We start from the raw sequence: 12836 nt of genomic DNA on the forward strand, positions 1-12836 counted from the left end.
CAACGCCGTAATTACATCTATGTAATCTGACTCTCGTCATGTCATCGTCGTCATGTCATCGTCCTCATATACTCGCTGTCCTGCGATGACCGTGATGTCGTAGTGGTCGATTTCATCTCGTTACTCCATCTTCCCCATCCCACACTCGTGATATCATCGTCGCCTAGCTGTTGCTGTTATTGCGTCGACGTCATGCATTCGGTGTCATACTGTTGTCGTGATACCTTTGTGGTCGTTCCGTCGTTATCATTCTAGCTTCGTCACCCGACTCTCGACGTGCTGTAGTCGCGACACAGTCGTGAAAATGAAGCCACTCTCTGGTTGCACTTTTTGCTGCTCGACATATAATTGTAAAGTGGCTTTGTCGCTGTCGCGCAGTAGTGATAGGAAACCGACTATCTGCGTAATTATTCTCAATTTCATGCTTTTAACTTATTGATTGACCCCGTCGCTATAGTTATTATATCCATAAATCATTGATACTATGTTTTTGAAAAACGTGGTCAGAATTTTTTTGCAACGCAGGAAAACATTGTTTCTTGCAGAGCCCTGACCACAAGATTAGCCTTAAGATCTGGATTTGCTTTGTACACGCGGCCTCGTAGCTCAGATTTTTTTGTAGTTTTGTCGGGTTCAGGCCTGAAACTGTCCACGCAGGACCTCCTGCTCCAAATCAAACATCAAATCCTCGACGCGCGGGGCAGAGGAACGGGACTGAAAGCCATCTTAGGGCTGGACCTCACCCTATCGCTAATATTATGTTCAAAGCGGTCCTAGGGAACCTCCAGTACCTGGGGGTAGGTCGCAAGGCCTACACCGACGTCTAGGACTTCCTATCGAACCGCACAGCTCAAATCACGATAGGAGACATCAAGTCCGATGACATAAATCTGGGTAGTAGGGGAACGCCGCAAGGCTCGGTATTGTCCCCCTTTCTCTTCAACGTGGCTATGATCGGCCTGCCGAAAGTCTTCAGCAAGATCCGTGGCCTCAACCACAGCCAGTACGCCGACGACATAACGTTGTGGGTGACAGGCGGCAGCGAACGCGAAATCGAGGAAACCCTCCAACAGGCCACGGAGCCAGAGAAGGGGCTCACTTGCTCCTCTCAAGTATCCGAACTTCTTCTGGTGTGCCCTACGACGAGGAAACAATACGGAGGAACACCGAACATTAACATCAAAGTGAACGGGGACCCGATACCTATCGTAGACCAAATCAAAGTCCTAGGACTTTTTTCCGGCTCTCCCTTTTCACCTTGTGTATCTCGTGGTGAAATAAACAAGTTGATGATGATGATGATGACTCCGGTTGCATGCGGAAGGCAGAAACCTCGGTACCATCAAAGCGCTAGAGAACATGGCACAGCAAACACTAAGCCTAATCGAACCGATTGCCAATAGACACTACGGTATGATGGAGGTCAGCCTAATTCGTTTAGTAGTAGTAAGTGGTTCGTGGGGAAAGGGAAAGGTTGGCGCTATCTTCTGCAGCCCTTGAGGGAGCACGGCTCAGCGCCAGTTCGTTTAGTGCAAGCCTGGCCTTCGTCATAAGCTGCGTCGTCTATGTGGCACGGTACATAACATTTGGTGTGGCAGAAAAAAACAAGACGGAATGCATCATCAGACGAGCTTTCAAACAGGCAATTGGCGTCCCACTCACAACACCCAACGACAAATTCTCAGAGTTGGGGCTACGACTACACGCTTGACGAACTAATTGAGGCGCACACTATCGCCCAACAAGAAAGACTCACAGAAACCCCAACGGGGCGACACCTTCTACAGAAACTCGAAATTCGATATGAAGTGCAACACGGCACCAAACTAAGCATTCCACTAGAGGCGAGGAGGGAATTTAAATTCCTCCACTGCCCAAGAACATGCACCCGGAGCACGACAAGGAGCGACGAGAGGCAAGGGCACGCCACATTGAGCACAAATACTATGACGTAGAGGGCGTGGCCTACGTAGACGCCGCGGAATACAGATAGCGCAAAGGGATGTCCGTATAGTAGCGGTAAACGCGGACGGAGAACTCTTCGCAAAAGGCACCGTGAGAACGGACAACGCCGAAGTTGCGGAGGAAGCCGCCATAGCATTAGCGGTGGCCTCCACGAAAGCGATAGTTATCATAAGCGACTCAAAAATTGCAGTTTACAGTTTCGCGAAAACACGCATCTCACCACAGGCGCTCAAAATTCTAAATAGTAACAGCGACTGTCATCGCGGGACGATCCAAATTATTTGGGCACCCGCGCACTCCTCTCTCCCCGGCAACGAGGCGGCTCACAACGTAGCTCGAGGACTTAGTCGCCGAGCAAGTGAGCCCGCCCAGCCGAGAACAAGGGGAGACCGCATTGTCAGCTACAAAGAAATAACCGATTACTATCGGCTGGGAAGGTACCCACCAGCTCATCCCGCGCTAACCAGGAAACAGGCGGCGGCCTGGCGCCTCCAGCAAACAAACATGTATCCAAACCCAGTGGCCTGCAGCAGATTATATCCAGGGCAATACAACGATCAATGGAAATTATGTAAAGGTAGGGCGGATCTGCCACATCTTCCATGGGCATGCTCGAAGGCGGCTCCTTTCGAGGGCTGCAAAATTCAAAACCGGCAGCAGTGGGAGACCCTACTTCTCAGCTCAGACCAGCAAGACCGCGTCTGGGCCGTCCAGCTAGCCCAGGCAGCCGCTGAGACCCAGTGGATCTTGGCCGTCTGCTAGGCGGAGGGAGGCTGCGTCCGCCGTCGTGAATTGCTGGCACCATTAAAGTTGAATCTCTCTCTCTCTTTCTTGTCGTGTGGAATCAGACAGAAATGCCAGGTTGGAGAGCCAGGTTAGGTAGGATGGGATTGCGAAATTAAATGGGTTGCATGGCTTTGGCTGATACGCCAGTAAAATTGGACAAAGTTGGTTGGCGATAAACACTGAATTGGATGGTGTGAATTTCTCAATAGGGCAATTGTAGCGGGTTGGCGGAGTTGTATTTATAGGCCGGACTGGCGGGTTTGTTGATAAGGTTGGGGGAAAGGTGTGCCGAGGGAGCCGAAGTCCGGTTGAGTGGGTTGGCCGGGTTTCTAAGGTGAGCTAGGTAGGGTAGGCTTGCTAGGTTGGCCGTCTGGGGTGACTTGTATCAGGCTTTGTGGTATGTCGCATTTGAAGCGTGCACCAGGAGCAGCAGGCTGACCAGAGGGGTTAACCGGTATAACTTTTCCACGTTTTGAAGGTAGGCCAGGCTGCATGGATGTGGTAGGCATGGTAGGGTGGTCAGCTGGCCGAGCTGGGCTGATCCCGCCGGGTATTTGAGGCAGGCCAGATTGTATGGCTGGACTAAGAGGGGCAGGATTGCCTGGTAATCCAACGGGGCTGACTTCTTCGTGTGTTGGGGGGTAATACATGTTCATTAGAAGTGGGGGAGGGGGTATACCATGGCCAGATGGGCTTACCGGTAACCGTACTTCAGGTCAGCTGGATTTTGTAGGTTGGCCAGGATGTATCGTTGGCCACGTAGGACCGACTAGGCTGACTTGTCCATTTATTTGGGGCAGAGTGGATAGGTGGGCCAATAGAGTAAGACCTGCCAGATAAGCCAAATATTCTGCCTTGACCTTGTGTTGGCGGTAACCTAGGTTGGTTGGATGGGAGGGATTTGGTAGGCTGGCCAGATGGTCCGACGGGGCTGAGTGGTCGGTGTACTTGGTGCTTTCCCGATTGGATAGGTAGGTGACTCAGGATGGCCAGGCTGGCCAGAAGGAGTGACTGGGCTGACTTGTCCGTGCTTCGTGCGTTCACCAGGCCGGCCAGGTGAAGCGGGTACCGCTCGCTAGCCAGGTTGGACGACTTGTCTCAACTGACCGGGCACGCCATATTTGCCAGTGGATGGCGGCTCATTGTCGTGCTTTTGTTCGTACGTTGAGCCAGCAGCCGCAGCGTGGTCATCTGTAGAGCAGACATAAACACGTGTATTCTCTGTAATCGGGCAATGTTACGTCATGGAGTGTGCGAAAGTGACTGAATCAAATATGCGCTCTCAACTTTCCCGCTGAGATGGCAGCAGTGAAACTGAAGAACCACGGCATGGAGTTTTGCATCTAGTAGCATCGTAATAAAAACGAAATTCATTGCCGTTTTTTTACGCCGAGCGTTTTGAATACACGGCCTCTGTGCCGCCTCCCCCCCCCCCCCCTCATTAGCGTTTGGAACCTCCAGAATCCCAGCAACACATAAGTACATCTCGATGAGCAACATTATGTCAGATTACTCAACAAATACATACAATTGTAAAGCTTAATTTAGCACTTTGTACAACTATAATTATTATCACTGCTCTACCACTTCTACCATTACTTTCAAACGTCATAGACTCTGAAGGTCAGAAAGCGCATTTGCCAGTTCTTATGCTACAGTTCACGCTACAGTACATATGCCAGCCCTTATGCTACAGCACAAGGATCAAAATGGTATTTATAGTTGATTCTCGAGACCGCACCAAAAACACAAAGCATACCATAATTGTTCCGGCAGCTTCCAGCATGCTTGTGCCTTACCGCTTAAAAAAGTGCGTTGATTTTCTGCAAAGATATGTATGCATAATTTCAGGCAGGCTGCCTTATGCAGCAGTGTTCTGTTGGATGCGTGTTGAATAATGCAGATGTACATTTTTTTCTGGTACACTTTGTTCTTTTTTCTGGGGTTTTACGTGCCAAAATACGTCCTGATTATGAGGCACGCCGTAGTGGATAGCTCCAGATTAATTTTGACCAGCTGGGGTTTCTTAACGTGCACTACAACGCAAGCACACTGGCGTTTTTGCATATTGCCTCCATAGAAATGCGGCCACCGCGGCCGGAATACATGCTATTTCTGTGTATCTGTGGAGTGTCAATAGCTTTTTTTTTTTGAACAGCGCGTGCTGTTACCCATGCTACTTTATGCGGAATTTATCTGTGCTTTTTTAGATACAAGCACAAGGTCACGTGATATTGACACGAAACAGCCGCCGCCACAGTGTGGATACACGGAGGAGAAGGAAGACGACGGGTTTCCGCTTGATAGAGCATCGCTATTTTGCCCTCCGTTATCTTCCCTTTAAATAAAGTGTAAATAGCCTTAGGCATACAAACGTACAATTATGCATTGAGACATGTCATTGCGATATGTTGCATATGTCTCTACTAGTGCAGCCTGATAATTTTCACCATTCTTTTTTGTAGAAACTATTGCACGTGATGTGTAGCAGAAACACGTTTTAGTTTACAAACCTGTAGGTGAAAGGTTGAAACAACGAAGAAAGCTGCAGTTTCGTCTATTGCTTTCATTTACATGTCACTACTACATTTGCAGTGCAAGGCTAGCACTTAAAGATGTTACTGTGTAATATTGCAGTTATTGAATTCTACTATGTACAAGTGAGAGCGCTTTGTTGAAATCTATCAACTGCTCATGCGTAGACACACTTCACGGGAGCCAGAGCGGTTAACGTACAGCATTTTCGTCACTAGCAAGAAACTTTGCGGTTGTTGCGCGAGAGAAAATGGCGAATGACCTAGAAGGTGTGCGCGTAACAGCACGTTCGATGGAGCAGAAGGTGTGACGTTCACCATGCATTTTGTCTTTTGTAAGCTTCTCTGCCCGAGTAGAAAGCGAGGAGACGAACGCTAATTTCCTTCATTGCATAAGGGCAGCGGAGAACTGTCGGGAATACAAGTAAGAAAAAAAATCTGCAAAAGAAAACAGCAGGCTACATCCATGGAACACAGGGCATCTAGACAACGACGACGACAGCAGCAGCAGCAAGCCGCAGGCACGCAAATACTGGCAAAGATTTTTTTAAAGCCACTTAATTTTAGTTTACTTTCAATTTTATATCTCACCACTAAATATTCTCTTTTACTTGTTTTAAATATAACCGTTACACAAATCCTTGAATACGCAGCTTTTACATTTCTCTACAAGTGATGAATGCTTTAGAATACGTAGACATCAACTACAACTGAGTATAGAAAATGCTGTGTCAGCAATTTCCCAGCATTAAATGCACAATGCAATTATTTGGTAACTGTTAGACCTCCACATCTTACTAACACTATAATAGCGTGCATGCACCAAGTGATGGTCACGCTGCAGTTGACGTCGCAATTGCAGCCTACACGCTACTCAACTATATAGCCATGTGCTGGGGACCAGTTGTTCCGAACATTCCAATGACACTGTCTCGGAGAGCCCGCCCTCTCAAATAAAGCATTCTAGACCCCCCTTGTCGGGGCACACCATGCGGTATGGGGCGCCGTTATTCTCAAGCTCGCTACTACTGCTCCTGCTGCTGCTGTCGTCTTCACGTTCATTGTCGTATTCTACGTCGCCCTCAACAGCCGAAGATTGTGCAACATAGCACATGCCGCGACAATACTGGCCGCACGTTCCGGCTCACGTTCTGGCTCGTAGAGGAGGGTGCTGTACCGCTGCAGATAGCGAAAGCGGCTCTTCAAGAGCCCAATACACATCTCCACTACAGAACGCATGGCGGCATGTGCGGTGTTGAGCTTCCCCTCGGCTCTTCACATTGGAAGATGGCCGGGAGCCGGGTTCAGGAGGCCCGGCTCCAAGGGGTAGCCACTGTCACCTGCATGAATATGTAAATAGTGCATTGAGTACTCCTGACGAGAGGCAAGTTGGCAACTGAGAAAGTTAAAAGATCATTCAACAGAAATAGGATTCAGAGGTTGCAGACGTTAGACATTACTGTCGTGAGTGCCAAGTAAATGCATGAACTGGGCATGTCCGCCCCGACACAAACTGTTAACCAAATCACAAGCGTACTATTCAGTACCTGCCAGAAGTTGAAATCGACACTAATTGGTGCTGCCAAGTAGCAGCACTAATACATATTGGTTTATATTGCTCCTTGCAGACACTTGATAACATGCTTGTAACTTAGTTAACACTTTTACCATTGTCAGTAGGATTGTCATCGCGAATCACGGTGGATAACACCGGGATTCGCGATGCGCCATGTTTGGAACCGCCGGTGCAGCCATGTCGTTCGCCAGACGAAGGAGTCGTGATACGACCCAGGTCCCATGGGATCCACGCCTAGGATCCTCATGTCGGCGTCGCAGATCTGAGGTAAATGTGAACGGAGAAACTCCATTTGACAAGTGCAACACAACTGTCAAAAAGGTGAGCAGCACTAGAGAACATGACGTATAATTACGGACGTGCAGTTTAGGGCGTATAGTAGGGCGCGATAATATCCTTGGGCGCGATAATATCAATGAGGCTGCCGTCCGGGAATTCGATGACGCCGCGAATAGCGCCGCGTCGAAGGAAATCATCCTTCACGGTTGCCTTTTCTTCGGACGTATTCGGAAAATGCACCCACTTGTTGCGGCGCCCTGCGTTTTCGACAGACTCTGTCACGAGTGCGCGCACTCACTCACGGTCGACTACTACACCCGGATCGTCTCCTCGCTTTCTTCAGACGCTTGAAAGCTCCCGGTGGCAAAGAAGCACCGCTCACACTACACTTTCCGCTCCACCAACCATCCCATAGCTCGCTCCGAGCTGCCGATCCTCCGCCAGTATGGTGGCGCAACCTAGTTAAGGTGCCTGCAAACGCAGCGTGCCCGGCATGTAAGTTGCAGTTGTAAGGCTTGATCGGGCTCAGCAGACTGCTGTGCAGAGAGCATTACAAGCCGCAGCTCGCCGTCAACGTCGGGCGGACAGTTCAGATCGTTCTCGTCAAAACGACGCGAACAGACTGCCGGGAAGACCCTGTTGTGCGTGGTACCCAAATTGGAGCTACTCTTGAGCCGCTCCACCAGCTTACGCTGTGACTGCTGTGTGTGCCACGCAACTTGTGACTTTTTTATGCCTCCTGCAACAACCCTGCTTCCGGTGTGGCCAACAACTTTTGCCTTATGCTCCGCATGAGTGCGTCAACGTCACTCTGATGTTTCCAGTTCTTGTGGCTTCCTGATGTCGCGTGATTGAAAGACAAAATTGGCGCGGCCCGGACATTTTCTACGAATGCAGCGTGGTAATGGCGGCAAAAGGCATAAAAAATACAGAGCCGTTCCACTATTGTGAAGATGAAAACCGGCGAAGGTATGACTATGGGGGGTCTGCTGTAGTGAATTCATGGTACAACGAATGGCAGTGGACTATATAGTGAACTATAGCGAAGCCTATAGTGCATATATACAGGTTGTTTCAGCGAACACTTTCAAAATTTATTTAAGGTTTAATGTGGCAGATATCCCAATTCTAGTTAAAGAGCCGGTCTACTCGAAGCGGCGGACATTACTTGCGGAAAAAATTGAAATGCATAATCGACTAATTATTAAAAATTCACTAATTAAGTTTTAACTAATTATCTGATGACCCATATTGCAATTAACGAATTGTAGCCGTGGAGTACGCAAGGCGGATTCACTTGCAATGAATTCTCAGGATCACACCAGTTTCGAGATATTAATTCCCGAACTTTGCGGAGAAATGCATTGGCGTTCCAGGTAATTTTGTGCTTGAATGCACAAAACGACATTAACTTAAGAAATTAACTGGAACGTCAATGCATTTCTCCGTAAAGTTCGGGAATTAATACCGCGAAACTAGTGTCATCCCGAGAATTCGTTCCAAGTGGATCCGCCTTGCCAACTCCACGGCTACAATGTGTAAATTGCAATATGAGCCATCAGGTAATTAGTTAAAAACGAATTAATGAATTTTGTTAATTATTTGATTATGCATTTCAATTTCTTCTGCAAGTTATGTCCGCCTCTTCGAGTAGACCAGCTCATGAACTAGAATTGTGCTATCTGCCACAGGCAACCTTGAAGAAGTTTTGAAAGTGTTCGCTGAAACACCCTGTATATTATCGTTATTGATTATATTGAGCGTCTTCCGCATGTTCGTCAAAGAGCCAGGACACCGGCGTTGTATTTTTTTGCCGGGTGGGACAGCCACGTAGTGAGTTTGCTGCGCCAAGTCAGCCCCATCGTCATAGACTGACGTATGAGCCACAGCATTGTTAGCCGCGGCACACTGCACGGCAGCGTCACGATCCTGCGAGATCGCTCCCGCTCCTGCTCTCGGCGGCTCATACCCAAATATTCAACGCGTGTATGAGACACACGTGATTTTTTTCTTACCTTCTTTCTTTCTTTCTTGTTCCTGGCTCATACCCGCATATCCAATGCAGGTGTGCGCCACACGTGATTTTAGTATCGTTAATCGCGACGTAACTGAGGAGCATGTGATGTTATTGATGTAATGACCTATCAGTCATGTTAGTCATCTGTTTTGACACCTATGCCACGGCCGCTGGATAAAGAAAAGGTGCGGCCTGCCGCGTCGGGCGCGCTGCTATGGGAGCGAACGTGACGACCGTAGTTGCATTGTCGGCCGCTTGGCTGGGCCGAACGGCGCGAGCTGACGGGGATGGAACGTGTCGGCTTGCACGCGCGACGGCGCTCCAAGCGCGTTCCTGACGCATTTGCTATGCCGATGCCAGACAACAGCCCCCGGCGTGTGGCGCCGCGGCGGATCACATCAGTTTTCGATGCACGCGGCAGGCCGCACCTTTTTTTTTTTTTATCCAGCGGCCGTGCCTGTGCTAAGGCACAGCTGGCGGGAAACCGCTGCGCAAATGGAGCCAATTAACCACGCACATGGAGCCGAGATTATGATAACGATAGTTTTAGATGCGAATTTCTTCTTGTAGCGCAAAAAAAAAACACACGGACGTAGAAGAAGAACGGAGACACACACAGGCGCGCCTGTGTGTGTCTCCGTTCTTCTTCTACGTCCGTGTGTTTTTTTTTGTGTGTGTACAAGAAGAAAATCTGCAAACATGTTACACCACCAAGCCCAAATGTCTACGCTGTTAGATGCGAAGCAGCTTATAGTCGGGGCTATGTCACTCCCTCCCTCCCTCCCTCCATCCATCCGCCGTGCGGCGTCCATACCCACATGCGCATCCTCCTCCCCCTCCTCTCCTTGTCTCATCTCCTCTCCTCTCGGCATTCCTCCTCTCCTCTCAGGATTGCGCAACGAATGGTAACACCTGCGGCTCCGCGCGCGATAATGCGAAGCAGCTTCGGTTAGAGGCGCGACGGTAGGCGCTGCATACTAGGCTGGGGGGGCGCCACTGTAGTTCGCGGTATAACGACGCGCGCGCGCGCTTCGCTCCTCTCATTCTCCTCCGCGGCGATGAGTGCCACGGACAGCGCCAGCGTCAACGCCAGTGTCAGCGCCGTGGTCGACCCCATGGCTGCTTCGCATAGTACTCAGTGTTCCCCTACGGGAAGATGGTGTAATTGTTTTTTTCTACACGCGGACACGATCCTGGGCGAACTAGCCCTTAACATCTTCGCTGTAAAAAGCAATAGAATACCTAAAAAATTTCGCCCAAAGCCTCGTGCGGTTAGACTTTACCTTTTTTCCCGCCCGTATACAGCGCCAGTGAATTAGCGCAATAAAAGAAAGATACGCAGGGATTCGCAGCTCACCTTAATAATTTTTTGCCGCAAAGGTCTTCAGGGGGAGCCAGAAACACACACGTACTAAAGTCCCTATATAAGAAAAGTACCGCCATCCTTTGATAAACGCCGCTTCTCTCTCCTGTATCTCCGATTGGACGATGATAGCGCGCGCTTTTCACTTCTTTATATTTTCTTTTTTTCCGCCTCAGAGCCATGTTGAAAGTCCTCTGCGCAGCCGCAGTCGCTGGCGGCGGCGGCGGCGCGCGCCCGGCCTGAAAGCTTCAACGTGGACTTTCTAGGTGCGCCACCGTCGACTTGGTTTTCGCAAGCAAAAAGTAAAGAAAAAAGCAAGCGCTTTAGGGGAGGAGGCGGCGGAGGAAAGAGTAGATGGCGGTACTTTTCTTAAATAGGGACTTTAACACGTACTACACACGCAAAAGCACCGAAGAAGCCATACTCCGCCGATGTTGAAGAAATTCCTAGCTCGTACCTGATGGTCTTATCACTATACAGCATATCAGCGTGCTATTTTTAGGGAAAGCAGTTCCATTGTAAGCTCGTATATTGTGCAAGAACTCGTTTCCTCTACAACCATACATTACCCACATTTCTTAATTAAACACTCAACCGTTCGCACACTCTATCAAGGCCGCTATACTGGATCGTACAGCTACGCCACGGAACGCTCACGAATACAACAGCTACTCTCATTCGAAGAGCTGGGCATTGAACGCCCAAGCCAGCCACGGCGCCGAATGCTTAAGCTTCTAGTACCAAGGGCTTCCACTACGGACTATACGCCGCTGTACGTGAGCTATATCTTCAGCGCTTGCCCGCCCAAGTCTTTGTTATCAGGCACACAGCATAGGATTCGTTTCAGTAAGGGACAAGCACAAATCAAGCATCCAAACCACATCACTGATGATAAGGCGCTACTGATAACAATGCGAAGCACGTATGGCTCACAGCATATGTTTCCCAGTAAAGAATACTGTTGCGCAAGCTTTCGCGACGATCGCAGCTAACGATGCCGGGAGTGACTTCACAAGCCTTTGATATACAAAAGAACCTGCCCAGCAACTGGATTCTATTGTTGGTGCAGCACCGCTGCCGGTAGGCATCGCATAGTTGGGACTCCCGGCCGAGGAGTGGCGTGAATACCATGAGCGGCAATACGGCCAGCGGTGGCGGTGGCGATGATGACGGATGGTTTCGCTGCGTGAAAACATGCTACATTAAATGCGTGAGCATTTCCATGCCTACCCGACGTGGAAGCCCGTCCGTCTGTCACGTACGAAGAATCGTTTCAAAGAAATTAACGTACAAATGAACAGAATAATTTTGAAAGGAAGAAGTTTGGGATGAACAGCAGAATTTATTGAGAATCTTCGTGCAGCCACACAATGTACAAAGTATTTTCCATACAAGGATCACTGACTTTATTACTTTGACATATGACGTAGAACTTTCCTTCGAAAACAATGTTGCAGGTGACTTTTCCAGAGTGCTAATGCCCAACATGGAGAAAAAAAAAAGCCGAGTTTTCTTTGTGAACGAGGTTGTACAGCCGAACCAGCTGAGGTGGGTATGCCATTCTGAACAGAAATACCGGCTGTCGGGGTTCCGCTGGGACTGACAGACTGATTAGGTGTGTCGGGATAACCTGGTAGGTTGTTTGCCGAGCGTGCAGTGAGTGCGCCAGAAATATTTAGAAGCCACATATATTTTGAATTTTCTTAATAAGAATCACTTATTTCATTTTTTATAAAGATGAACTATACCATGCGTTCGAAAGAAAAAATACAGCAGGCTTTTTTCAGTCCGCTAACGGTTCGTGGATCTGTAAGGGCGGAATTGCTTCACCACCCGAGGCTGGCTAGCAGTGCCAGACGAGAATGACTGGTTGTTCTGGAAAGTAACTCCGGGTGACAGGGACACGCCGGGACTGACTGACTGTTTTGGCGGGATGGGAGAAGTGGGAAGGGTGTTTGGCGTGGCTTGTGTGGTTGTACCAGAAACACCGGGCAAGGCCGGTGAGCCAAATTTGGATGTTTGGAGGGGTGTACTGGTTGAGCCGGCATTGCTGCCATAACCTGTCCGTACCGGTAAGGCAGGCCGAGTGAAGGGAGTGGGTCTGCTGGTAGAGAAGGGGTTTGGGGGTGAAGCGATGGGGCCTGGCAGTCCTGCACCTTGCCCAATGGATGGTCCGGACATGGTGGTTGTACCTGGTGGAACGGTACTGCCACCAAAACCTGACTGCATCGGTGAGCCGGGCCCATTGGACAGACCAGCGTTGACCAGTGGCACTGGGCAAAAGGGGTGGACCAGCATGACCTGGTATCTGACGCC

General features: G+C 49.4%; 1 protein-coding gene across 1 annotated transcript; it reads right to left on the reverse strand.

The window, feature by feature from the left end:
• Window positions 1-12311: 12311 nt before the first annotated feature.
• LOC119458797 (putative cuticle collagen 80) lies at window positions 12312-12818 on the reverse strand. Its single transcript, XM_037720658.1, has one exon. It carries the CDS (start codon window positions 12816-12818, stop codon window positions 12312-12314), a length of 507 nt encoding a protein of 168 aa, XP_037576586.1.
• Between the last annotated feature and the right edge of the window lie 18 nt (window positions 12819-12836).

Source organism: Dermacentor silvarum, chromosome 7 (assembly GCF_013339745.2).
Source record: "Dermacentor silvarum isolate Dsil-2018 chromosome 7, BIME_Dsil_1.4, whole genome shotgun sequence".
In the NCBI taxonomy this organism is placed as follows: Eukaryota; Metazoa; Arthropoda; class Arachnida; order Ixodida; family Ixodidae; genus Dermacentor; species Dermacentor silvarum.

What these genes read in the sequence shown, in the direction of transcription:
- LOC119458797 (XM_037720658.1), bottom strand. Translation starts at nt 12,818, where the DNA reads ATGCTGGTCCACCCCTTTTGCCCAGTGCCACTGGTCAACGCTGGTCTG.